This window comes from Grus americana, chromosome 21 (genome assembly GCF_028858705.1).
Source record: "Grus americana isolate bGruAme1 chromosome 21, bGruAme1.mat, whole genome shotgun sequence".
Taxonomy (NCBI): Eukaryota; Metazoa; Chordata; class Aves; order Gruiformes; family Gruidae; genus Grus; species Grus americana.
In genome coordinates, this window is record NC_072872.1 from 1,552,318 (window position 1) to 1,580,249 (window position 27,932).

Genomic DNA, 27,932 nt, shown 5'->3' on the forward strand with positions numbered 1-27,932 from the left:
TTTAAAAAAGATCTCATATACTCTAAGGTGACAGTTGCACAATATTAATTCAGATTGCCTGCTGATAGCTGGCAAAAGCTGTTTACTTTAACAGTATTAAGCTAATTTTGGCCAAAGGGTTGAAAGCAATTTTTCTTCTAAACGGAACAAGCCGTTCCTCTGCTGTAACTGTGAACTCTGCCCCACTGTTTTCTTTTAAAAGTTGCTGCGACTGCAGGCTTATCGGTGCTGGCAGCCTTGACCGGCAGCTCTTCTGCAGGCAAGTCCCGGCGGTGCTTGAAATCATTTGGCTGAAGCCCAGTGTGGTCGGAGGAGGTGGGAGTTTGGGGTGGCTGCAGTGGGACTTCTCCCAGGGGCTGGTTCTCGACCCAAGGCTTCCCTCGATGAAGGTAATGTTAAAAAACAGAGGCTCTTTGGGCTCACACATTCTCACACCCACCCTCTTTCTTCCCTCTTTGCATCAGTGGAAGTTTAATTGTGGGAAAGCTATGCCAAAGAGCTGGCTTTGTACTTCACCCTCAAGGCCTCGATGACTTTAATCTTTCCCAGCATCGAGCTCCGTCACTGTGGCCATTTGCTGAGAAAGCATTTCCTCCGGCTTCCCGGAGTTTCATTTTGAGTGTGAGCGGTCCTACCATTCCCAGGGAGCATCTGTGTTTCAAAAAGGCCGTGGCTGGGGAGGCAGGCAGCTCCAGCTGCTCCCAAGTTCTACACCAAACCCATCCACGGCTGAGTTAACAGCCAGTGCAGGGAGCAGAGGGCTTGAGTAGCATCTTCCCAGCAGCAGGAAGCTGTTGGTTGCTGAGTTGGCTGTTTGCTACGTAGATAGGCTGATATGTTTGTAACCAAGACTTGTTTTTTTTTTTTCCAGGTTAGTGTTTTTTATTCTTGGCTGTACGAAGTTCAAGTCTGAGGACAGAGGGACGTAGGTCAAGGAGCAAGGTGGTAACACCGACTGTGGGTTGGGTGCAGTCTCCATCAGCCAGACAAGGATTAATATAAACCTACATATTTTTAGCGATCGTGATGGATTATTTAGTTGCAGGGAAGAATTAAAAGGAGCCCATGGCTGTCTTGAAACTCTCAGAGCATACAGCTCCAAGGGAAAGGTGGTTCTGGGCGTGGGAGTAGTCCTCTGTCCTTCTGAGCAACATCTTCATCTTCTCCATGATTCATTTCAGCCTGCTGTTTCTCACTGAAGCGCAGGTGTCAGGCATCATGATAAAATGACTAAAGTGAATATATTAATATGGCCTGTGACAGAGATTAAAATGTGATGTTAATAAGACAGTCACGTGACATGGGTTAAATCTATAGCAAATATTATCTGGAGACTGTATCTTAAGAAACTTACTGGTCAAAGACAGAAAAAAATACTGCAAACAGCCTGTGTTATTTGGCCAGCTGAAAGAGTGAATTGTCGTGGTTGTGTTGCTTTCCCATGGCCTTTAAACATCATTTAATATAATTTCTTTCGATTTAGGATTCCAGCGCAGCAGGAGAGTTCTAAGTCTCCTTTCTGGGCGTGGTAAGACAGAAAAAGTTAAAGGAAAGAGGATGCCCTGATTCCACTTGTCTGCAATATTTAATGATCTATCTTCAGAGCAGTAAATACTTCTTTTATTTGTTGTGTGCCTTTTGTGACTGTTTTCTGCTTACGTACAGTAGGTTTTTTTTTTTTCCTTCCCCTCAGTAGATTGTTTTATCATAGCTGTGTGTTGTTAAATACTTCTGAGGCTGCGTGTGTGACATGTACAAACCAAAGTTCTTGGGTGGCAAATTCTCAGCGGCTTGAAAGGGTGCCAAGAATGTCATGCAGTCGCATCCCGGCGTGCTTTGCACCACAAGCTCCGAAGGTGCCGGAGGCTGGGGTGATGGGCACAGGATAATTACACCAAGAGAGTATTAGGTGTAGCTCTCTGCTCCCTGGCTCGCTTTCTCCACCCTGAGCAGGCAGAGTCTGCTTATATACTTATTTAAAATGTAAAGCTTTGTTATGAAATGGCAGAGCAGGGTTCAAGCTCTTTGTGGTATGTGCGTGTGGGCTGAGCCCCTTCAGCTGCTCGCCTGTAGTCTGCAAATACAGTAACGACTTGTTACCTCTTGATCTCTTCATACAAACAAACTTTAGATCTTTGAGTGGGTTCTCTGATGCTTTTCACTTCGAGTTCAACAACTCCTTTTAGCTAGGGGAAAAACTCTACATTTATTCCCGCAGATCTGACAAATGTTTTTTTCCTTACAAATATGCAGATGTGCACTGGTATTATGCAGGACGCATCATGTGTACAAAACAACAACTACCTGCTACTCACTTGCATATTTAGGTCAGCATTGGAATTGGCTCTGATGAAGAGATGCTATCCCTCTGCCCAGATATCTGTTATCAGGGAGTGTAGTGACAGGACAGGGGGTCATGGGTTTAAGCTGAAGGCGGGTCGATTTAGATCAGATGTTAGAAAGAAATTCTTTACTGTTAGAGTGGTGGGTCACTGGCACAGGTTGCCCAGAGAAGCTGTGGATGCCCCATCCCTGGAAGTGTTTAAGACCAGGTTGGATGAGGCTTTGGGCAACCTGGTCTAGTGGAGGGTGTCCCTGCCCGCAGCAGGGGGGTTAGGACTAGATGATCTTTGAGGTCCCTTCCAACCCAAACCATTCTATGATTCTATGAATTTTCATCATGGTTATTCCTCCTGCAGTGTGGCAGAACATCCATCTGGATTGTTGCAGTAATCTGTTGTTGTCTAAGTTCTGTGGGAATGGGTTACTTGCTGTTCTTATTATGGTACCTGTAATTTAATGTGCATTTTTTGACTTGTGCATGTGTAGAGAATGGGGGGAATTATGGTTAAATACCTTCTTAGGTTCATGTAGTATTTAGTAGTAGGACAGAAATAGCAGCCTGTAATGGACCTGTGCATATACTATTTCGATATATCATTTTTCATCCAGAAGAGAAGTCAAAGTGTTTCACAGGCAAAGATCCTTTAATCTATAGCTAGAATGGAATATGATTCATTTTTTAAGATTTTTCTTTTTTAAGCAGTTAGCCTCATATTTTTTGCTGGATGGTGGCTGGCAGTAATCAGGTTTTTTTAATTCTTTTTTTCCAAGAAAACACATTGGTGCATTCAGGATACTTTGACCAATTTTCTGGTGCTGTTTTCCCAGGTCCAAGAAATCTGACCAGCAGTTTCTTTCTGAAGCCTATTGATGATACATAAAGTATCACAAGGATTTGCGTCTTCTGGGTAGAGCTGATCAGCACACAGCACTGTCACTAACCAACTTTTGCAGCTGGTATTTTTTTGCATAGAGATCATCTACGGTGACTTAACTCAGATCTGAAAAGGGAGGGACGAGAAAAAAGGGTTCCTGTTGCTTCCGACTGTACATTAACTTTGGATTTCCTGACCCGACTTGGGAATCTGCTGCTGACATCAGCTGTGAGAATAACCTGCCGTCAGCTGGGACTTGTGCTGAGGGAGGTTGTCCTGTGTTATTGTCCTGAATAGATCTTTCTAGGAGATAATCTTTACTTAGAGATTATTTTGACAGGGTATTGAATCATAGCTGATCTAGGCAGAGTTCCTGATTTCAGTTAATTTTGGCAGGAAAAAAGGTAATTGCTCTGCATATTTCTGTAGAAGGAATCCTGGATCATTTACCAGTTCTGGTTAAACATTTTTTAGAGGCAACTATTAAAACCCACCACATTTCATTTTTACTTTTTTTTCCTACTGAAATTTGGCATGTGTTCCCTTGAAAAATTAAAAGGGTTCCAAATGATTTTAGGTGGCTTGTTTCTTAACTTGCTCTGACAATTGGAGCTTGGTTTGGTTTTGTTGTTTTATTTTGGGTGGTTTTTTTTAAACCTGAAGTTTGGCAGCGCGTTGCCCACAGTGCGTGTTAATGCTGCTTTCTGCTTTATTTTCCACGAAGGCTGCGGTGTTTCCTGCGTGCTGTAAGGAGGGGAGCCACCAGCCTTACAGCTGACTCACCGTTCTCAAAGCAATTTGCAGAAATGACGATTGTCCCACATTTTAAAATTGCAAAAGGGTAGGGCAGGTTGTGAGATCCCTTGATTCAGCGCAGCAGCCATTGACGAAAAGCAGCGGGTATCCTGTTACATCGACTGGTTTGGAGTCTCTCTTTTATCTCCTTTTTGCTGGGGAACAAAGAGAACGACTCACTTTGTATTCTTCGCTGGAGTGCTTTCATTTTTTCATACATAAACGGAGCGTAACTTCATAGTTAGTTACTACAGCTGCAAAATGCGATTGCTTGGAAAGGAGATGTTTCTTTGGAATTGAGGACTGGTTATATAGGGTGCGTGCACCAGGATTTGAAACGTCATCTTTGCAATTATAAGGGAGAAAAGGAAAATTCCATGTGCTACATTAGCTGCAGCATACTGAAACCAGGAGTATTTGGGGCTCATTTTTGTGATCTGAACCCCATTGCTAGATTCTCACCCGTTGAGTCTTTGGGACTCTGCCCATATGGATAAAACTTAAGGACTGGATTACGAATAGATTTTATCTCGATTAATAGAAAATAGATACATAGATAAATACTGTGAGTAAGAACACACACATCCTTAAATACTTGTAGGCAATTATGGAAGGCAGATTAATATTTTACAAGGGCTTGTAAACTAGACTTGTAGTAAAGTGCACGTGAGAAGGATTTCATGTCCACCTCCTTATTAAAGTAAGAACAATCTCCTTTATAGCTCAGGTTTTCCATCTGATTTTGCTGACAGTAAAATCAAAAATCTCTGTTCTGCGTTGCTATGATGCCACGATAAAAGCTGGAGTGAAACCGGGCTGGACAAAAGAGCATCTGAAATCCTTCCTGGGTAAAACTTCAAGTTCTTCATAAATGAGCACGCATTGCCACAAAAAGTCTGCAAACCACTGAAGAGGCAACTGAAGCTGTAAGCCCAACATGTTTAAAAAAGCAAATTCCCAGCACAGGCTCTCTCTCTGTGCAACGCGTGTGTTGTGACAGCTCAGGAGATTAGTTTTTCTGCGTGCTGGCATTCTGCTCCGCTGAGTTTACATGGATGTTGAAGGGCAGGTTTTCCCGTGTTGGGAAAAGGCTGTGTGCCAGAGCACGCTCTGCTTCTGGAAGAAATCATCGTGGGTTTAATACTGTTAGCGGAAGTGCAAAATGAAGTTACAAAGCCATTTTCTTTACGCCATTTTTGGCCTGCCTCAAGACCTATTGATTACTTGAAATACTTTCAAGGAGGAGGTTATCAAGAGCTGTTATTTTAACCTGTTATATTCCCATGTTAAAATTCCCCTAGCTTGTTTTTCTAAAAGTTCTTATGAAGTAATTTTTGCTAGAAGAATTTTTAATAACTTATTTTCTGCAAGTTGGCAAAGGGCGGTTGTTTTCAAAATTACTCACAGGGAAAAGAAAAGCCATATTCTCATTTTAATATTCTGGGAACATGTCCTTGTGCAGCTTACATGTTTCAGTTTTGTGTATTTTTAAAGCTGGGGTAGTTGAAAAGGAGTTCTGTTTTTTCTGCTTGAGACTACACATAATTCACTGTCAGATGCTTTATTTTGATTCCGCTGTGTGCTATAACTGGATGACACAGCAGCTATAATTAACTCTTCCATCATTCTCCTATTCACAGAACATAAAACCTTTGACTTACTTTTGAATTATTATATCCACATTTCTTCAACTGGAAAAGCGATGAGGCTTTCCCTAAAGAAAGGGGAATTGTTCTTGCTACTATTTTTTTTTCCTTTCTGAAAACAGAGTCAGCAAATAATGAATTTTTTTTTTCCTGGAATGTCTCAGAATGTCTTGATTTCCTTAGGGACACGTATTCCAGAAACTCCCTGGGGAAGTGGAAATTATCGGCTTGATCCCCATTTCCCAAAGTTGTGTGGAATTCAAACTCTCGGTGTAGAATTCATCACCCTGTTAGAATTCATCACCCTGTTAGACTGCTGTTTCATCGCTTGGACGTCTTATGGTGTTACCCGGAGATTATCTTTTTTTCCCAGTGGAATGCTGTAGTTTTAACAGTATGTTCCATATTTTAAACATCCTCATTAAAAAAAAGCTAAAAATATCCTGTTCTCATTTTAAAGCACTGGTTAAATAGAAAGTCAATGCTGCCTCTTACTTAAAAGATACAATCTTAGCAAAGTAGAATATTTAAAATGCTTTAGGAAGTATGTAGTCGATCATAATACCGAGCATCAAGACATGAGAAGGGAAAGTAAAAATGCACACAGGGGCAGAGATTTGCTGCAGCCCTAAAATCTTATTTTAGCCTTCCCCAGGGGAATGCTAAACCACGCAGTACTCCGTTCAGCTTGGGAATTATTTTCAGTTTCTCCCCACACATTCTCTGACTTTATTTGTGTATTAAACTAAGTTTCTCTATTCTTTGCCAATTTGTTTCCTAGTAGTAGGCGATTACTGATGTTACCCCTTGAGACTACTGAAGGCTTGTTCACGTGAGGCTGGGTTTGTCCTCCTTTTCCCAAAATGCTGTAGAGAACTTCAGTTTAATGAGGACTTGAGGTGATCCAGCATCGCCAGAATTAGCAGGAGGGTAGGAGGCAGAGGGAATGGGATAAATGGGCAAAAGATAAAGAGTGGATTGCAGCATGCTTCGCTTTTAGCAATTAGTGTATTAATGAGGAGGGCCTGAAAGGTTGCGCAAATGCAGATGAGGCAAAAATAAAGGCAGTTTACAAATTTGGAAGAAAAATGAGGCTGTGAATGGATATCTTGGTGGTAGGAAATTCAGAGCTGAGAAACACAAGGGACTGCAGATTGGTAGGGGAAATGTTATTATGTATGAAATAACAGGTTGGGTGGTGGCCCGCGGCTGCCCCGTGGCGAGCGTCTAGCAGAGCCTGCCTCGGAAGAGGAGGGCAGGAGGAAGGGCTTGGGTTTTCACTCCTTTTCTGGCATGGCTTTATTTTCTCTCCTTTCCCAAGGCGACGCTGAACTTCCTCCTCTGGGGACGGAGGAGTAGGAGGAGAGTGTGTGGGAAAGGCACCAACGTGTGAAGCGGCTCGATATCAACTGGACGGGAGGGTTGTAATGAGAGGGTGAGACTGGGAGGAGAGTTTCTCATGTTTATTATTACTTCTGCATTTTTGACCTTTTGGTTTGGTTTTGTTTTGGTCTGGCATGTTTTTATATCCTCCTTCAATTGTTTGTAAGCGTTTTGGGAGAGAGATTGCCCTCTCTACCGCACCTCCAAATATAATGTGGACGGAGCCCAGGGGCTTTTAGTACTGTGCCACAGCTCTTATTACACCAAGATGTTCAGAAAAAAAAATAAGAGTTTTCTGAAACGTTTTAAGAAAAATGACTCTGTCGCTGTTACTCTGGCGTTACATAAACTGTACACCCACAAAAAAAGAGTGTAGTAGATGAGGTCACAAAATCAAATCATGAAAATCATTAGAAGCCTGAAATGGTTTCCCTGAGAAGAGACTAGAAAAAGTTAAATGGTTTAATGTAAAGAGGGAATATAAGAAACCTATGAAATCTTTTTAGATAAGAAAAAGATAAACTTGCTTATCATTTTTCGGATATGGAGAGGAACATAGAAATTAAATCGAAAGCAGCAAATTTAAAACCGACGGGGTTATTTTTGTACATGGCAGATCTCCCCCCTCCAGCCTCCGAGTTAAAATTCCAGCAGAATTTTTTAGAAGGCTGCTCGTGTAATGGAGAATGAGAGTCTCCAGGGTTATGTCAGACAAAATTATTTTTAGCGATGTTATAAGCCCTTATGCCTCGGGGAAGAAATCAGCCACTGAAGAAGATGACGTGTCCCCACTGGGCAAGCTTTAATAACATTATTCTCTGTATTTCTTACTCTCCTGCGAAGCATCTTAACGATCTGCGCCGTCAAGAATCAGTGGACTAGATTGACTCCCTGTATGATCTAATATGCAAATCCTGTTCTGCTGTAATTATTGTTTATAAAAGATGTTCTTGGGTCTGAATTCTTTATACTCTGAAGTTGGCTGTTGAGGCTGAGCCTGCAAATAGCATTTACTGGTTCATACAGATCTGCCCAGGTTATTCTTGAGCAGTTGACAAAAAAACTTGCCACGATTTTCTTGCGCGAGATTTTCGTATCATCAGAGGTACAGCTCTTTTTTTTAAAGATGTGCAAGAGGCAACAAGGAGAACTCTAGGGTCAACTCTCGGATTGACAGTGGCACCTGAGAGCACGATAATATTTCTTTTTTGTACGTGAGAGCTCTGGGAGGGATTTTAGGCTTGGGCAGACCTGTATACCCTCTCTGTATTTCTCCAGTCTTCCCACACAGCTCCTAAGCTGATACAACATTGTATTACACTTAATTAAATCTCTGCCATTGTCACGGCGTGTAACAGGATCTATCTGACATTTTACCCATATTCCGTTTCCCTGACTGTCTCCTCTGAGGGCTTCGTAGGAGAATATTTGTAGAATGACTCTAAATGCCTCTGTATAACCGGGCTGTGTTACGGAAACAGGATTTTCTACATCAGGCAAAGGAGAGAGGAAGGCCTGTAGACAAGCAAAAACTCTGACGTTTTGCTTTTTAATTAAAATACCCATGTCCTTGGGTCACTTTGCATCTCCATATACTCATCTGTTGTTTCCTTCATGCTGTTTATAGCAGTGACTCCAGCAGCAGCTCGAGCGACGAGTCCCCAGCACGGTCAGTTCAATCAACAGCCGTCCCAGCGCCCGCGTCCCAGCTGCTTCCATCTCTGGAGAAAGATGAACCCCGGAAAAGTTTTGGGATCAAGGTTCAAAATCTTCCAGTGCGCTCAACAGGTAAATTCATTTGGGAAAGTGAAATAGGAAAAAAAAAGAATAGGAAGCACGTTAGGGACTGGTTAAATAATCTTTATCGTGTCTTTGGCACAGCAGCCACGTGCTGCCTCCAAGGACGGGATTCTCTCCCTGCTTCTGCCTCGGTTCTTGTGTGATGGTGGGAAAATTGCTTCATTAGTGACCATCTGTGAGAAATCCTGCAGGTCCCCAGCTTGAGTCCCTGGGCTTGAGCACTTACAGCTACTGGAGCTGGTCCTTTGAAACAGTAATGCGGATTTCCCCGGGGAAAAACCTGAGGCATCTCAAATTTTTCACTTAAAACTTGGACCATTTATTCTCGCCCTACTTCAGTTTCATTTTTAGGGCAAAAACTTCAGGGTTTTCTGTTGCAGTGTTGAGTGTTGTAAAACACTCGTGAGCATATTCGTAATGGCATTGAATATTGCCTGGTATATAATGCAAGAAAGCACTCACTGAGGAGTGCACATGATCACTCTCTTTTCCCTGTGCTGAATGCAGGAGAGATCCCACAGAAAAAAAACCAACATGGGATCATTTGTAAAATGATTGTAACATAATTAATGGCTACAAAGGCACTGGCTGAATTAAAATAATATGTGTTGACTTTGTGAGCAGCATACCTCACAATGTTAATATTCTTTCTATAGATTTTATTTCTGTAATATTCCTTGAAGTGACGTGATGCCGAGGTAAATGCCTCACAGATCCCAGGCAGATTATGTGGTCTTGAGTCAGATTTTGCAAAATCTGATGAATCTGCCTAGTTATCTTTCTGAATTGACTGAACTGAATGCTGTATAACTTTGAGCTCCAGCCCAGCTTCAGAATACTGCTCTATGCAGTATCCGTGTGGGATTATTAATGAAATAGCACTGTTATTTCTTCTTCATCCTGAATTGGATGTCGTTTAGAGGTAATAACCATGCACTGCTAGCTTTAGCAATGTAAAACCTTGTGTGTGTAGTTTCTTGGGTTTAAAAATCAAGGGAAAGGGAAAGATCAGCCAGAAGCTTTTGACATCGGCAACATTAACACCCAAAATTAAAAAGGCACTTCTGTGAACGCTGAGATTTGGGTTAAACTGGGTGAAGTCACATTTCAGGAGGAAGATCAGATTTTTTATGTCTTTTAGGGTGCTATTAAATTGTTAAAAAATACTTATTTGTGTTTTTTTGTTTATTTGTCGCTTTAGATACAAGCCTTAAAGATGGACTTTTCCATGAATTCAAGAAGTACGGAAAGGTGACATCAGTGCAGATTCACGGGGCTTCTGAGGAACGGTATGGACTGGTGTTCTTCCGACAGCAGGAGGACCAGGAAAAAGCACTAAATGCCTCAAAAGGAAAACTTTTCTTTGGCATGCAGATTGAAGTCACAGCCTGGATAGGACCAGGTAAGGTCCATCCCCTTCTTGCACTGAACGCGTGTCTGGTCTGGGCATATGTTCATGGGCTGTTGTGAAGAGGCAGCATAGGAGTAGGAGATGTTAAAACTGCCTTTCTGCAGAAATAGATTTTAAAGAAAATACATGGGGATAAGTTCCAGAGCAAGAAGAGTGGATGCTCTTAGGAGGTCAGGGAGAGAGTTCCGGTCAGAGAAGGAGCCCTGCCATCCTCTCAGACAGTGGGATCTGCTGGCTGCTGGAAGAAATGATCTCATCTTCCATGTCTCAGTGGAGCAGAAGCCAGTGGGTGGTGTAAGCATAGCACTGAGTCCTCACAGGCTTGTTTTTTCTGCCTTTAATTAAAACAGCTGCATTTTTGAAGATAAAGCAGCATAGCCCGAATGAGCAACCAGTGAAAACTACAGTATTGAGCACGTGGTTAAGTTTTCAGTCTGTACTTCAATTGCTTGTTTAAAAATTGATTTGTGAGAACATACTTCTTCAGTGTGCTGTTCCCCAAGCACAGTGAAGCCTTATTTAAATTCATGCATTCAAGCAGTAATACTTGTTGAAAGAGTAAGTTTCTAGAGCAGCAGTTAGAGAATTGCAGCTACCTTTCACCTGAGGATGCTCCAATTCCTCAGTACTCACCCCATGGTGTGATGCAGGGATTTCAAATTGCACATAAATAACAATTCACAAGTGTAGTACTGCGTATTTTTGTCAAAGACGTTGGTTACTCTCGTTCAGATCGTATCTGCTCATCGGGAAGTAGACTTGAACAAACAAATCAACATGAACCAAACCCACATGAAAAACACCACTGTGCGTTACAAATTTCTTGCTCTCTTTTGCTTCTAGAAACAGAAAGCGAGAATGAATTTCGTCCTTTGGATGAAAGGATAGATGAGTTTCACCCGAAAGCAACGAGAACTCTCTTCATTGGCAACCTGGAGAAAACAACCACCTACCATGACCTTCGCAACATCTTTCAGCGCTTCGGTGGAATAGTGGTATGTGAATTCTCTGTACTGTATAAGGTGTCATTCTCGTTCTTTGCGTACAGACCTGTAAAACGCTACAAGCAGTGGTAATTCATGGTGTTGATGACAGATAATTCAGTCTTTATATAATAATCTGAGTCATTCATCTTGCTGGAATATACCTGAAAGCTTTTCTTTGCGTTTAGAGTGAAATCTTCGCACATGTGTATTGAGGGGATAACTTAGCAGTAGAAACAACCCTAGGAGCATTTACGAGAAATGTGTCTTCTGCTAGCTCAGAGCGTTTGCAGAAAAGCCTGACTGGGTCGTTGGGATGTAAATATGCCTGGTGTTATTTTCAGGTTGAATCAGTACAGGTCTATGAAGTCTCAGTTCCCCGTTGATTCCTGAAACAAAGGGTTTAGTTGCTGCACGTGGAAGTAGCCATCAGCTGTCACAGTCTGCGCCCTGACAATGGGGCAGAAGAGGTGCAGAGCAGATGGATTAGTGATGACACACGTGGGATTTGGGGTTTCAGCTCAATAGGCGTATCTGAACAAGATAGGGCAGCAGTCAGCCCCCTCCTCTCCTTGTGCCACTGTCTATCAAGTCGTATCAATATTGCATTTAAGAGAAATTTCCCAGAAACGTAAAAACTATCCACAGTCAGTTTAATTCATTGAATCTGGGCTTCAGCACTGACAGTTTATGTACTCACTGGCAGCTGTGGTGCTTGTGAACATGCTGCGCCTTATTCGTTCTGCTCTGAAACACTTTGTAACTGTTGAGGTATCAGTCACACCTACCAGGAACCCTGTACATGCTTCCCCCTAAAAAGAAGGGGAGGCGTGCTTCCATATACGATGTGGACAAATATAAAATTTACATTTTGTGATGTCTGGCAGCTCTTGTGTATCCAGCCTCCGCTGTATCCTTGACATCAGCACTGATTTGTGAATTCACGCAGTGTCTGCGGCTTAAACCCTTTTCTAATGTTATACCAGCAGAGCTGTCCTGATAAAGATGCTTATCAGTAGTAGTGCACTGTCTTGTAAATCGGCTTTTCTGTGAAATAGTGCTGTCCTGTCAACGTTATTAATTGGTCAGAATTCGGCAGCAGTGCTGCCTTGCACAGTTTCCCTGAAAACTTACAAGCTCAGGTGCAAAAGGGAGCAGCTTTATAACCTTTCCAATGGGTAATGAGCAAAGTAATGATATTTTATTTGCCTGTCAGAAGGAATTGCTTGCCTAGGGTGAGTGGTCAAGTGTAATTTGCCATGGTTGCAATCGTGCTACTTCAGACACTTGGAAATGTAGTCCTCTATTAGTATTCCACTTAAATCCTCAGGCCAGGGCTATAGAAGTCTAATAGTTGTGTAAATTTCCCTGTTTACTTCTGTTTTCCCAGATAAAGAGCTCTTGGGTGAGACTGTATCAAACTACTGCCTCGTCCCTAAATTTATTAACCATGAAATTAGTCTGTCCTGGGTGTTGGAACGTTTGTGCTTAAATTCGTGCACTGGCGTTGGCACGTAGCTCACAAAGGAAAATTGTGCTATTCAAACAAATAAAACTAAACACTCAACCTTCTATTTTCAGCTCGGAATGAATCATAATATCATGAGTTTGTTCAGAGGTTTTCAGTACATTTGCCAGTACTAGTGCTGAGCCTGAATGTTAACCAAATGTCAACTCCAAGCTTGCTGGGTTTTTTAAATCGATTAAAGTCAGCCTTTATTAGGCTTTTGTAGCTTCCTTGTGACTGTGCTTACTTTTGAATGGGCCTGTGGTGGCTTGGGATCAAATACCAGCAGCGATAGAAGTTGAGGATCTTTTTTGCCTTTGCCATATCAGTGCCAAGATAGTTCAAGAGACGAGTCCAGCATCACTTTCCGTTTCTAGGAACAGGATGGATCATGTTTATTTGGAAAAGAAACCCCACTTGCCTCTTGGCTCAGAAATGAGGATCGGAGCAGGTTGTTTTCTCTTGAGCCTTTGCGAGCGAAAATTAATCTTTATTTCTTTGATTCTGAGTTGTCTCTTCGTGACATAATATTAACAAACTAAAGCTACTGTTTGTTGGTCAGGTCAGGCTTACTTCTGCGGGGTTGAATTTTAAATCTGCATTATGAAGAGCTTTCCCTGCATCAGTAAGGATTTGGTTTGGCTATTGAATGAGATACAGCAGAACAGGGAAGTTTTTAACTGTCTGCTATTGTTTAAATCCTCTCTGAAGAAAATATTAATTAAAGAGTGCTTGCTGTGCCATGTGTCTCTCTCAAAAAAAAAAAAAAGTCCATTGAGCTCTAATTGACACTGTTGCATGTCTTTTTTGGCCTGTTGCTGACTGTTGATTGTTTTATTTTGTTTTTTTTCCCCCAGGATATTGACATTAAGAAAGTGAACGGTGTTCCTCAGTATGCATTCCTGCAGTACTGTGATATTGCAAGTGTGTGTAAAGCAATTAAGAAGATGGATGGGGAATATCTTGGAAATAACCGGCTCAAGGTAAAGAAATCCTCCCGTGGACTGTATCCTTCTCCTTGTTACCTTCATTTACAGCATCATAGGATATTTTGCAGTAGCGTAGTTTATGGAAGTAAGACGGTTTTTAACACGTAGATCAGATTAGAGCGCAATGCTTTCAACTGCCACCATAATTGGGATTAATCAGCATTTTTGTTGGCTGTCTCAGCAAGGAGCCCCAGGATTGAGTAGACTTGGGAGACTGACATTCCCTGGCCTTGAAGGTCCGCGTCTGGCGAGGCCATGCTGGGAAGCTGTACCGGTACTGCTGTCAGTCCCCAGAGCTGTCAACCTGTCACTTTTCAGAAGCATTCAAATTGTAGAAGAAACAAATGTTGTCAAACACTCTATTTGTTTAAGCATGCAGAATTATTTTCATTAATTGCTATTTGATTTTTGTCTTGCACCTGCGCGAGATGCTAATTTTAGAAAATCCATACAAACAACTAGCTTTCTTCAAATAACTCTTTAATTAGGCATGCTCTGTTCAGTTAGTTTAACACTTGTGAATTGTACTGATGGAAGTTTTGCCCTTTTGTGTTCAGCTGGGTTTTGGAAAGAGCATGCCTACAAACTGCGTGTGGTTAGATGGTCTTTCTACAAACGTTACGGATCAGTATTTAACTCGACATTTCTGCCGATATGGGCCTGTGGTAAAGGTAGGTGGGAGGCTTTGGCGTGTGGTTTGAAGTTGTTACTGTCTTCCTTTCTTCCCATCCTGTCCTTTCAACCCCCACTGTCCAGGGCTTTATAGCTCAGGTAGAGAAATTCTCTCTGGGGTGTAATTTGGCCAACAGGGCTCTATATCTTTGCATCCTGTTGATCTGATACGTAGAGCAGTCGCTTCTGGTGTTTTGGGAAAAACAAACAAAAAACAACCATTTTGAATGAGCCGAGATAATGAGTATTGGAAACCATTTGTTGCTCTTGTGCAGTACAGTCTCTCCCCAACAAAATTTTTTTAGAAGGCTAACATTGGAGGAACAACAGTCTAATTACGTAGTTACACTCATGCATGCTAATTACATAATTAGACATAACTTTTTTTTAATCAGACCAAAAAATTACTTTTTAAAAGCAGTTAGGATTGTCACACTGGCAAAAGTATGCAAAAGAGGAGAGAAAGTCAATGATGGTGCGACATACCCCTATCACACGGTGGGAGTGCATTACCTGCCCTGCTGTGGGTCAGTACTAGAGGTTTATGCACATGCTTAAAGTTAAGCATGTGAGTTGTCCCGTGTATTTCTGTTGGACATTGATGTGCTTAAAATTAAGCAATGTGTGTAAATCTTTGCAGGATCAGGGTCTTGCCTCCTTAAATGATTTTTGTGGGTTTGTGTTGCGGCTTTGACATTATTTATTGTAGCTGTTGTTGCTTGAATTACAAGTTTTATGTTGCTAAAGGAAGCTAATATTTGGAAATTGGACATTCAGCAATTGACGAGTGGTACTGCAGAGTGTGATAACAAAAACTGTTTCCACTTTGGGATTAAATGTTCCCTTTACCTTTTTTCCCCCCTAAAACACTTTGGAAATTTAAAAAAAAAACCCACAAAACAACAAATTGAAAGTAAACAAAAATAAACTACAAAGCTCAGTAACCAAAGAAAAAAAAGTAAAATACAGAAAAACAAAATAAAGGCATAATATACCTCAAGCCACAATATCCACAATTCAAAGCAGTCCCGTGTCCTTTTATTGTCTCTTCATTACAATATGCCTCATCAGAAAAGCCTGGAAATTTACCTTGCTAAAAATTATTTTCTTACTGGTATCCTCATGACTTAGGATTTTGTTGGGACTGACATTAAGTCCTGTGGATGAGGCTCTTATTTGGTTTTTGTTTTGTTTTTTTGTTTTTTACAGGTGGTGTTTGACCGCTTAAAAGGCATGGCCCTGGTTCTCTACAATGAGATTGAATATGCACAAGCAGCTGTAAAAGAGACCAAGGGGAGGAAAATCGGTGGGAATAAAATTAAGGTGTGCAGAATGACCTCCAAAACAAACAAAACCAAAAAAAAAAAGATAAAAACAAATTGTATTTAGGCCTTACCCCTTAAATGCTGGCATTTGCAGACTGCCAGACAAAATGAATACTTAGCAGGACATCTATGTCCTGGACATCAAAGGCTTAAACTATTTTTTTTGATACTCGGCTTATCAAGATGTTAGGGTATCTTGAACCGTTACTTATAAAGCCTTTTCCAGTATTCTGCCGTTTGTTTCACTGAACTTGTCTCTCTAAGCTCCTGAGTGTTGGTGTCTGTGTTACTACCTCATTTACCCAAATCCAAGGCAAACTTTTGTCTGTTTTCATGTTAGAAAAGTGAGATCTGTGGGTATGAGTTCCTCCAGGATAACACATCGCTGCATTTCAGCTGCTCCGTGCTGACGTCAGGGTCTTGACCTGGCCGAGGCAATCTGTGGTGGCTTGCATGACATAGTTGTGGAGTATGGCAACCCAAGCATGCAATCTGCTCTTGTGATGGCATCTCCTTCCTTACACCACGTTTTAAAAAAAAAAAAAAATAAAAAAAATAGATAGAAAGTACTTCTCCTGCAGCAACACTTAACGTTTACAGGGATGTCTTGGATTTGAGTGAACGTGGTAATACCTGTCATGACTGTCCCATCGGTTCTACTAATAGGGGATGTGAGGTGTCAGCCAACCCTCTGAATTATCTTCCTCCTCCTCCTTTCTTCTCTCCTAAAGAGTGGGTGATGATTTCAAGCATGATCTCTCATCTGGTTTATTAACTTAGCAACTTCACACCCGTTGGGGTTAGGAGTTGGATATACTGTAGTTTCTAAGCACGGTGGTTGAATATAAGTAGCCTTTATATACAATAAAATGTGTGGTTGTTTAAAAGTTTCATATTTTGTGTTTGTGGGTCCTGCTATTTAGCAACTTTGGAATAAGCAACACCCATGATTCGTGTGTGTCTGTGCTCCACTGCTGTGGTTATACAAATATCTAGGCTGATTTTTTTTAAAAAGAAGGAACTAGAATGTTAAAAAAAAATGCATTATGTGGAATACATGTAGTTAAAACCATTCTAATCCTTAATTTTTTGCACAGCTATGCCATTAGCTTTTTAATCTTGTCACCCGTGGCTACAAAACATCAGCTCTTTGAGTAGCTAGAATAGGGAGCTGCAGTTCAGGAGGCTTGGTTCCTTTCCTGTCCCTGCTCTTGCCTTACTGTATAACCCCAGGCAAGTAACGTGGAGCCTGAAATAGATTAATAATACTGACCTGCTATGGCACTGCCTTGAGATAAAAGGGACTTTGGAACTGTAATTGGAATCGTAGTATTAGAAACGTCAATACCACGATCATAATGTGTATTTTTCCTGCTGGTTTACTGAACAGAAGCCTCTGGTCTGGCAGCTACAACAACATACCCCAGTAAGGAGGTAGTTGTATGGCTCCACGCAGCTACACTGAGTTAAGAGAGAAAGGTCTTTATTCCTGGGGGTACGTAGGGCTGGTCCTGAGAAGCGTTGGACATTTTTTTTCTTAAATATTATCATCCCCATTTTCAGTTCTGTTCCCATCTTCAGACTCTGCAGCAGACAGTGAAATGTTGTCAAAATGGGATGTTTCTCTGACTGAACGTGATTTACCCTTTATTTTTTAGGTGGACTTTGCAAATCGAGAAAGTCAGTTGGCATTTTATCATTCCATGGAGAAAACGGGTCAAGATATCAGAGACTTTTATGAAATGCTGGCAGAAAGAAGGCATGTGTCTAATCTTTATCACTGTCCTTTTACTTTTTCAGCATCATCTTAAGTGCAATAGAACTTTCTTCAGCCTGTAATTATTAAACACTTGGCTTTGTTCCTGTCAACTTCACTCTTCTTTTTAAAGTTCTGTTAACAACATTTTAGCATATTTTTACTGTCTTTTACCTTTTTAATTCTTTCTTTTTTTTTTTAAACAAATTTAGATGGTCAGACTTAAACTGTGCAGATTAAAGCAGACAGGATATCATACATCTGAAGTGTAGCTGGTTACTGAAATTTATACTTAGGTGGGGGTTTTGGCTGTCTACATGATCTATCTATTTAGTATCCGGTTACTGTGATGGGTCACCAGGACGCAGTTGTGAGTCATTCATCATTTCTTAGGAATGCAAAGAACAGCGTATCTGTAATGCCTTCCCATACCCTCAAGAGAAATGTATGTGTTAACGGGTATATATAGTCTGATAAACTGCTGCTGCTCATCTGTTGAGCAGAGAGTAAAATTTGGCCTTCACCTACCCAACAGTTTAGTTTATTAACTTGATAATAAAATATGAGCGAGGCTGCAATTTATCTTTGTTTTTTCTTTTGCTGTTTGACATGAAAAATGCGTTCTGTGTTGCTGTCCTCCCGCAGCATCTGTCGTGGCAGTGTCTGGCCATTTTGCACGTGTGGCAAAGGTGTGTGTTCCCCCTGCATGGCCACTTATCTCTGTGGACCCTGGCTGAGAGCAGCCTGGCACAGAAGCACTCTGCATTTTGTGCTCTTTATTTTTTTTTTCTCCAGTGGCATTATCCATTTTTTTATTACTGATGACTATGGTGAAGGCTGAAAAGGGAAGTGTGGGTGCATTCTTATTACCTTCAAAGGCTAGCTTAATCATTAGGGTTCTGGTTATCTGTGAGTAAGCCCAGCGTGATGCTGATTGTACCTGTGAGCTAGATAAAGTCAATGTTTTTTTGCAGCAAAATAGATTGTCTAACATATATGCAAAATTACCCGATTTAAAAGCAAGGAGGGTTTGGAAATTGGCAATCAGGATTTGCATAATGAAAATAACTGTGTGCGTTCCCCAGTCCTTGCCAGATGTTGTGATGTGCCAGCAAGCAGTCAGTAGTAATTTCCTCTGATCTACACCGAATTCAGGAAAGTGCATTATTGGATATCTTCTAACGCACAGGAGTCAGCTGGGCTTGTCTTCACTGTGAAATAATTCTGATTTCTGGAACAACGTGATACTTGGGTACACGTTAGTCTTGTTTTTCCTTTTCTCTTGTTATGCTCATACAGTCATTACAAGGTACTTAGAAATAATGAATCACAGAGTGATTGAGCAAGCTCTGCAGTGAGTCTTTTAATTCTGCATCTTCTAGTCCTCCTCTGAGCTCTTCCTGGCACTTCACCGTCCCTTGCAATGATGCTAAGATCTGCACTAACCAGTCGTAGGTTGTAGTTGGAGCCAGTCTAAATAGGACTCAAAGGGAAAAAACCCCCACCAAACAAAACCCGTGATTAATTTTAACTTCACAGCTGCCTTTCACAATGTCCCACTTCACTTGTAGAATGAGGTTTTTTTGTCTTCTGTGTTTTCTTTGTGTTCTTTTTCAATTTTTTATGTTTTTGAAAAGGTGGAAGCTGTCAGCTTTTAATGTAAAAACATAAACTGTGAAGCCAAATAAATGTTTGTGAAATAGAGTGTGCAAAACACTCTGTAACGGTGGAGAATTGTAGCACCAGCTCTATGCCACCCTTCTGCTGAAGAGGCATGTTCAGTGTTATAGATGGCTTATTTTTGCCGTTTGGAGGCATTCAGATAATAACACTAATCGCTTGACTTATTTTATTGAATGCCTCCCATGAATTCACTTGATCTCATAAACAACCTGATTTTTTTGTTGTTGTTGTTTTGGTTTTTTTGTTGACTTGGTCTTACTGTAAATAGGCAATGTCAGCATGTCACATGCAACGAAAGAGCTAATTTTGGAATTAAATGGTCACTTACAGGGTTTAGAATTTTTAAAGAAATCTTATTACCACTTTACCGCTTAGTAATGGAGAGGTTCTGGCCTCAAGTTTTGACTTGACTCATGTTTTCAGAGGTAGGTTTCAGGTCTTGAGATGGGGTGGTCACACCATGACAGACTGTGCGTGGGCGCACAGGTGCTGTGTAGGTTTTACCTTAATTTAATCCAATATTTGAATTTGGCAAAAATGAAGCAGTGAGGGTGGTGAGAAGATGCTGTCATGAAGAGACCACTTAACTACATATGGTATTTGATAAGCTAACAAACCATTTAATTCACCGCGCACCGATTCATTGTTAAATCTCTGTATGCAGGTGTGTACGCTTGCCTTGATGCACATACAAACGAATTGTCATAAACCGATTCCCCTACATTGCAAAGAACGTGGTAACACAGTCCGTTGGTTGAGAAGGAAAACTAATCTGTTTATTCTTATATTTAGCAGAGATGAAAGAAGAGGATCTTACGAATATGCCCCTGATCGTACTTACTATGAGACTGTTCGGACTCCAGGGACGTATCCTGAAGATCCTCGGCGAGAATACCCAGCTCGAGGCAGAGAATTTTATGCAGAGTGGGATCCCTACCAAGGAGACTACTATGACCCACGATACTACGATGACCCGCGCGAGTACAGGGATTACAGAGGCGATCCGTACGAGCAAGACATAAGGGAGTACAGCTACAGACAACGGGAGAGAGAGCGGGAGAGGGAACGGTTCGAATCTGATCGGGACAGAGACCATGAACGGAGACCGATTGAACGGAGCCAGAGTCCCACGCACTCCAGGCGTCCGCAGAGCCCTGGAGCGTCTCCCTCACAATCGGAACGGCTGCAGAGTGATTCGGAGAGGAGGATTTACAGCAGGTCATCGGATCGCAGTGGCAGCTGCAGCTCTCTGTCTCCTCCGCGATATGACAAGCTCGACAAAGCCCGTGTGGAACGTTACGCAAAAAACGAAAAAACAGAGAAAGAGCGTGCTTTCGACCAGGAGAGAGTCGACAAAGAGAAACGCTTGGTGAGAAAGGAAAAGCCAGAAAAATTAGAAAAGGAGAAAACCGATAAGCAAAAACGAAAAGCAAAAATCCATTCGCCCAGCTCTCAGTCTTCTGAAACGGATCAAGAGAATGAGAGAGAGCCCAGCCCTGAAAAATTGAAAGGCAACAGTAAACAAAGTAAAGAGAGAGGTGACAAAGAAGGGACAGCTAAAAACCGCCTGGAACTAATGCCCTGTGTCGTGTTGACCCGAGTTAAAGAAAAGGAAGGGAAAGTTATTGATCAGCCCACTTTGGAGAAACTGAGAGCAAAACTTGATAATGACACTATGAAGTCCCCACTTCTTGAACAAAAAACACAGACATCTCAAGCGGAGCAAACCAAGTCTGATCAGTCTAAACTGGAACCTGTCAGAACCAAGGTACAAAAAGAGAAGGCAATTGCCAGTCACGTAGAAGTGGTGGATAAGGAGGGAAAACTGAAACCCAAAAAGCACTTGAAGACAGAGCAAACTTCCGAGGGGGCAAACGCGGTGGATTTAGACAAGTTGGAGGCTCGTAAAAGACGTTTTGCCGATGCAAATCTGAAGCCTGACAGGCAAAAACTGGACGTAAAAAGAAGCAGCCAAGATGAGGAAGATGCGCGCATGGTTTTGAAAAAGCAGCTTGATGCAACAGCTTCGTCTAGAGAAACGGCAATGTTAAGGGAAGGAGAATTGGAGAGAAAACCCCTGAGGAAGGAGATGCTGAAAAGGGAATCTAAAAAACTCAAACTGGAAAGACTTATTCCTGCTACTAGTCCCAAAGAAATTCAGGAGACTCTTAATGTTGGTGGGATTGGCATGCGTTCCACTCTCGATTCGCAGGCGAGGCTGATGGAGACAGCCGATGAACCAGGGGAAGTTCAGGAACTCTCTTCTAAAAAATTGAACCCCGTAAAACCCCAGCATAAACAGGTACAGCTACTAGACGACCAAGGAACAGAGAGAGAGGACGCAAGGAAGAATTACTCTGGTCTTCCTGAAGACACACCCGACCATAAACTTGGCCAAGAGAAACCTCAGTCGACTGATACGGAGGAGAAAATTGGCATTGACATCGACCACACGCAAAGCTACAGGAAACAAATGGAGCAAAGTCGCAGGTTAAAACAGCAGCTGGAAATGGAGATCGCAAAGTCTGAGAAGTTTGGCAGTCCGAAGAAAGATGTGGATGAGTATGAAAGACGGAGCTTGGTCCACGAGGTGGGAAAACCTCCGCAAGACGTTACCGATGACTCTCCACCAAGCAAAAGGAAAAAGACTGACCAGTTTGACTTTGAAATTAGCACTAAAAGAGAAAGAAACTACAGAAGTTCTCGTCAGGTGAGTGAGGACTCCGAGAGGACATCCTGTTCCCCTAGTATCAGACACTTCCCTTTTCATGAAGATGACGACACGCTCGATTCTCCGAGGCTAATGCCATTAAAGGAAACCAAAGAGTCGCCTAAAATAGAAGAAAAGAGTCTTTCGTACTCCAACATGACTGTGAGGGAGGACTCGCTGAAATTTAATCCTTATGATTCCAGCAGAAGGGAGCAGATGGCAGAAATGGCTAAAATAAAACTATCCGTACTGAGTTCTGAAGATGACTCGAGTAGGTGGGAAACACAAGTGAAGCAGGAGCCTGGTAGAGTTGATACCAGCTTTCCAAGCAGCATCGTCAAAAGAGACAGCATACGCAAGCGCTCTGTCCGAGACCTGGAACCTGGGGAGGTGCCTTCAGATTCGGATGATGACAGTGAAAACAAGCCCCATTCCCCAAAAGCCTCGTCCTTGTTAGAGAGTTCCAGGTTGTCTTTTTTATTGAGGGACAGAGAAGAGAAGTTACGTGAAAGAGAGGAAAGACTGTCAAGTTCCTTAGAAAGAAATAAATTTTACTCTTTTGCATTGGACAAGACAATCACACCAGACACAAAGGCCTTGCTTGAAAGAGCTAAATCTCTGTCTTCGTCCAGAGAAGAAAACTGGTCCTTTCTAGATTGGGATTCAAGATTTGCTAGTTTTAGAAACAATAAAGACAAAGAGAAGGTTGACTCGGCTCCGAGACCTATTCCATCTTGGTATATGAAAAAGAAAAAAATCAGGACCGATTCAGAAGGTGGAAAACTGGATGATAAGAAAGAAGATCATAAAGAGGAGGAACAAGAGAGACAGGAACTGTTCGCTTCTCGGTTTTTGCATAGTTCAATCTTTGAACAGGACTCCAAGCGCCTGCAGCATTTAGAGAGAAAAGACGATGATCTCGACTTCATTTCTGGTAGATTGTATGGGAGACAGTCTTCCTCTGATGGGACTAACAGCGCGGCTGATTTGGTGCAAGAACCAGTGGTTCTCTTCCACAGTAGATTTATTGAACTGACACGAATGCAGCAGAAAGAAAAGGAGAAAGATCAGAAACCAAAAGAAGTGGAAAAACAGGAAGATAAAGAAAACCGGCCGAAAACGCCAGAAGCAGTTCCTGATAGTAAGGAACCAGAACATAAAACTTCCTCAGTGGTTGGTCCCTCTTCGGTCACTGTCCTACCACAGGAACCAGCACCGGTTGCTTCTGAGAAGGTAGCAAACGAAAAGGTGGTGGTGGAAACAGCTTCTGTAAAAGAAGAAAAACCATCTGAACCTGCTACTGCAGCAGAGGAACAAAAACCTTTTCCTGAACTTGCTGCTCCTGTCAAAATCGAACTATCTGAGCAAACCGAACCCCTGCCAGTCATAGAAGCTAGTAAAGAAGTTGTTGCTACAACCCTGGCACTGGAGGAAGACGCTGTGGCAGCAGAGCATCCTTCATACTTGGATACCAAGCCTGCTACTCCCAGAACTTCGTTTTCCCGAGCAGACATCAGTGCAGATCCAGAACCTGAAGCTGCCCAGTTGATTCCACCTCCACCCAAGCTAGTTCAGAAGTCCGATGAGGCCGCTGAACCTAAAGAAGAAAATCCTCCACCTTCTGCCAACACTGATGCTAGCATGAATCAAAAGGTGGAGGCGGCTGCTGAGGTCCTGCCACCCATTTCTGACAACGATATGGAAGTCGAACCTCCAGTTGTTGTAAAAGATAAAAAGTCCTACAAGAGTAAGCGCTCCAAGACTCCTGTGCAATCGGCTGCAGCTAACGTGATGGAAAAGCCCGTCACGAGAAAGAGCGAAAGAATTGACCGTGAAAAACTCAAAAGGTCGAGCTCCCCTCGTGGGGAGACGCAGAAACTTTCTGAGTTGAAAGTGGAGGCGGAGAAGGTTTCGAGGAATGCTGCTAAATCCCCTAGTTCTGCTACAGAGCCAGAAAACGTGGAGCCAAGCTTGCCGATAGGCCGGACTAGGCGCAGAAACGTAAGGTCAGTCTATGCTACCACAGGGGACAATGAAGGCCCATCTCCAGTGAAGGACTCTGTGGAGGTCACTAGATCCACCAGGAAGAGAGTGGAAAAGGAACCACAGGAAACGGTGACAACTGTTCCTACGACCCCAAGGAGGGGAAGACCTCCGAAAACCCGCCGTAAGCCGGAGGAGGACATCTCTCCAATAAAGACAGAACCGGTACAGCAAGAGGCGGAGGAGGCTGAAACTAAAGATGCCGTGGAAGCTCCTAAGCCTGCAGAAGGTTGGAGGTCTCCTAGATCCCAGAAGTTAACACACAGTCACTCATCCGCTGCTACCAGCCAACAGGGGAAGAAAGGGAAGAACGAACCAAAAGCCGATACTTCAGCTGAATCTGAAGATGCTGCTGAAAGGAGCGGTCAGGAATCGAGCGTCGGTGACAACAGCAATAAAGCAAAAGCCACTGAGAAAGAACCGGCAGTGAGCGAGCAGAAACGTGATCGGAAAGAACTGGATGTGGAGAAGAACCAGCTAGAAATCCCCACAGTTGAGATCATTGAGAAGAAGCCGGTGCCAGAAAAGGTTACGAAATCCAAAAGGGGAAGGTATAAAAATACCAAAACTGTTGTAGATAAAGCATCCGTGTGTCTCAAAAATGTAGAAATACGCCTCAACGTGGACGAAGTCAAGGGTGCCTTGCGGCCAACTGATGAAGAGGCAGAGCCGGTGGCAGTGTCGCCGGCCAAAATGAAGAACCCCCCAAAAGAGGACATCTTGCCACCCCATTTTGCTAAGAACGAGGTAGAAGATTCATTCCCAGAAACAGAAAAAGAGGTGCTGCGGGAACCAAAGCAGTCCCCTGAAGCTGCCCAGTTAGCAAAACAGATCGAACTCGAGCAGGCTGTGGAGAATATTGCAAAACTCACCGAAACTCCTCCATCAATTTCTACCTACAAAGAGCCGGCAGCAGACGTGCCTGAAGTGCGTCAGGAGGAGGAAGGAGATAAACCCGCACATCAGGCTAGTGAAACGGAGCTGGCAGCAGCCATCGGCTCCATCATCAATGATATTTCTGGAGAGACAGAAAGCTTTCCTGCACCCTCGACGTATCCTGCTGAATCGGAAGCCGAAATCCCCGCAGAGCCCTTGGTGTTACCATCCCCTCGGGAGGAGATGGAGCCCGAGACTGATCAGGCGGTAAATAATATCCTAGAAACTGAGGCTGCCGTCGAGCCCGCGGTGCAGCCGGTTCCCAGCTCTGCCCCTTCAGCGGTAGAGACGGAGAGCAAGGAGGCCGAAGTCAGCTTCAGCGAATCTTCCAACTCTGCGCAGGAGACTGAGACCTTGCAGGAGGCTGAAGTTGCTCGGAAGGAAAAGGGCCGTCAGAAAACCACGCGGCAGAGACGCAAAAGGAGCACGGGCAGAAAGGGCGACACTGCTGAAGTCAATGCTTTCGAGCCTGAGAGAGTGCAGAGCAAGTCGCCCCCTGCCAACGAAGTAAAGGCAAAACCCGAAGAAGCCTTGAAGGAGGAAAAGCAAAGTAAAAACGCAGCTCAGGTGTCCGTGGAGCCAAGCGTTTCTGATGCCAGCAAGGCCGCAGCTGCTGATGTCGTGACCGCGCACGAAGCTGTCGCTGAGAGCAGCACCTCTCCAAAAGCGCCCGCTCCAGCTCCTCTGGACCTGGCTGCCCCGCCAGTTCCCCTCGACGAGGGGAGTCAGAGTGGGTTCAAGATACGGTCACCCATGGAGAATGCATCCATCACGCCGCCGGGCGCCCCAAACACAGCCCTTCCTGCCGTCCCCTCAGCAGCAGCCAAGCTGCCCACCCCCGTGCCAGCTGCGATTGTCCCCCTTCACTCCGGCGCTGCCAAGGTGCCAGAGTGGATGGTAAGGCATGAGGAATCCCGTGCCCGTTCCACGCCCCCGCCCGCTCTCCCACCAGACACGAAAGCGTCAGATATCGATACGAACTCCAGCACTTTGAGGAAGATACTCATGGAGCCCAAGTATGTCTCGGCAACGAGCATAACCTCCACGCACGTGACGACGACGCATGCTGAGCCGGTGAGCGCACCTCGTTTGGAGGAGACACCCCTCCACCCCGCGGTAGAGGCCATAAAGCCAGTTTCGGAGGAGAAGCCAGCAGTTCCGATCACCAACGCCTTGGACCCACCGGTGGCCGAAGCACCGGTGTTCAGCGAGAAGGAAAAGCTAAGTACCGTGATTGCTCCCAAAGCCACTTCTGTTATCAGCAGGATGCCCCACAGTGTAGATCTGGAGGAGGCTCCGAGGATCACCTTGGTGAAGCAAGCTCCCCAAACCCAAACGTGTCTCGTCAATGCTCCCTCACCGAAATTTAAGCAGAGGTCAAGCACAAATGATAACAGTAGGTTTCACCCGGGATCGATGTCTATTATCGAGGAGAGGCCTGTAGAGACTGGGTCCAGTCCAGGGCTGCGGGTGAACACCTCGGAAGGCGTAGTGCTTCTGAGTTACTCGGGGCAGAAGACAGAAGGCCCTCAGCGAATCAGTGCCAAGATCAGCCAGATTCCCCCAGCCAGCGCTGTTGACATAGAGTTTCAGCAGTCTGTATCCAAGTCTCAGATTAAACAGGAACCTATCACGCCATCTCAGCCGACGCCGAAAGGCTCCCAGACCTCGGCAGGTTACGGGACTGTTTCCACCCATTCTTCTTTGGTACTAGGAACTCAACCTTACAATACGTCGCCCGTCATCTCCTCCGTTAAACAAGAGCGTACTGCGCTGGAGAAATCTGACTCATCCCACCTTTCTGTCCAGACTCCAGCGTCTCAGCCCGGTAAAGTACTCACGCAGACTGTAAACACTCCACCTGTACTCGTCCACAACCAGATGGTTGTGAACAAAAAACTGTCTGATCCAGCTGCTCTGAAAGTGGAGACCAAGACTCTGCAACCCTCCAACCTGAGTCCTGGAGTTAGTCCTCACCACCCTTCCCTCTCTGGGAAAATGCATTCGGAAGCAAACCACGTCAGCTCGGGACCCAGCACCCCGACCGACCGGGCGATTTCCCACTTGGGGGTCACCAAACAGGAGCCGCACTCGCCACGTACTAGCGGGCACTCGCCATCGCCATTCCCCCGGACTTGTCATCCTGGCAGTACCTCGTCTCCGGCTTTATCGAGCAGTACCCCGGTCATGCTGGCGCCAGGAATTCCCGTCCCTCAGTACATATCCAGCATGCATCCCGAGCAATCTGTTATCATGCCCCCTCACAGCGTAACGCAGACTGTGTCCCTGGGCCATCTGTCCCAAGGCGAGGTGCGAATGAACACCCCTCCTCTCTCCGGCATCCCTTACGGCATCCGCCCAGAAGCGCTCCACTCCCCCAGAGCTGCTCTGCAACCCCAGATAGAGATCAAACCTCAGCGATCCAGCACGCCCCAGCCAGCTCCGATACGAGACATCGTCATGCCTCCTCTGTCTTCTCAGCATGCCCCCGAGGAGGAGATGCACTACCACCACACCACGGTGTGCAGGGGGCCGGCCCCCGTTCAGTCTGACGTGCTGGTGATGCAGCCGGATTACCGCATGCACCCCACGAGCATCAGGCTCGACCAGTACAACGTTCCCCGGGATGTGAGGATGATCATGCACCCGCACATGGCCACCGTGGGCGAGCACCACTCGGAAACGAGACAATCCCGAACGCCTGAAGGGGCTGTGAAAACTCCTCCCGTCAGTAAGACCCCGCAGCCTGGAAAAGAGACGCCAAAATCCTCCGAAGGCAAGATGGCACACTCTCCTCACAGCGAGCCTCGGCTCCTCAGCGTCCCCTCCAGCAGCCAGCTGCCTGGACTGCCTTTGACGCAGCCGGTGGTGGTACCGCACGGGGTACAGATCATGCACCCTGCGGGGAGCTCCTTTCACGATTATCGGTCTGTGTATGGCGACATGAGGAATTACCACACGGCGGCACAGCTTGGGCATCCTCAGTTCCCAGGTGCCTCGCCGATCGGGTTGCCTTCCCGGAGCATGACCCCATCTCAGGTGAGAAATAAAACCCTTTCTTCTGCTCCTGCCTGA

General features: G+C 44.2%; 1 protein-coding gene across 10 annotated transcripts in view; it reads left to right on the forward strand.

The window, feature by feature from the left end:
* The window catches only part of SPEN (spen family transcriptional repressor), a 78,503-nt gene that overhangs the window by 46,269 nt on the left and 4,302 nt on the right, over nt 1-27,932 (forward strand). For 4 of the 10 annotated variants that reach the window (XM_054800977.1, XM_054800978.1, XM_054850103.1 and 1 more), the window contains 8 exons: nt 8,670-8,830; nt 10,044-10,244; nt 11,097-11,248; nt 13,601-13,726; nt 14,290-14,403; nt 15,614-15,727; nt 17,388-17,488; nt 19,961-27,896. In XM_054800977.1, coding sequence (XP_054656952.1) covers nt 8,670-8,830; nt 10,044-10,244; nt 11,097-11,248; nt 13,601-13,726; nt 14,290-14,403; nt 15,614-15,727; nt 17,388-17,488; nt 19,961-27,896 — 8,905 coding nt within the window. The remainder of the gene's footprint in view (nt 1-8,669; nt 8,831-10,043; nt 10,245-11,096; nt 11,249-13,600; nt 13,727-14,289; nt 14,404-15,613; nt 15,728-17,387; nt 17,489-19,960; nt 27,897-27,932) is intronic. The other 6 variants (XM_054850106.1, XM_054800979.1, XM_054850108.1 and 3 more) reach the window with 4 other exon arrangements.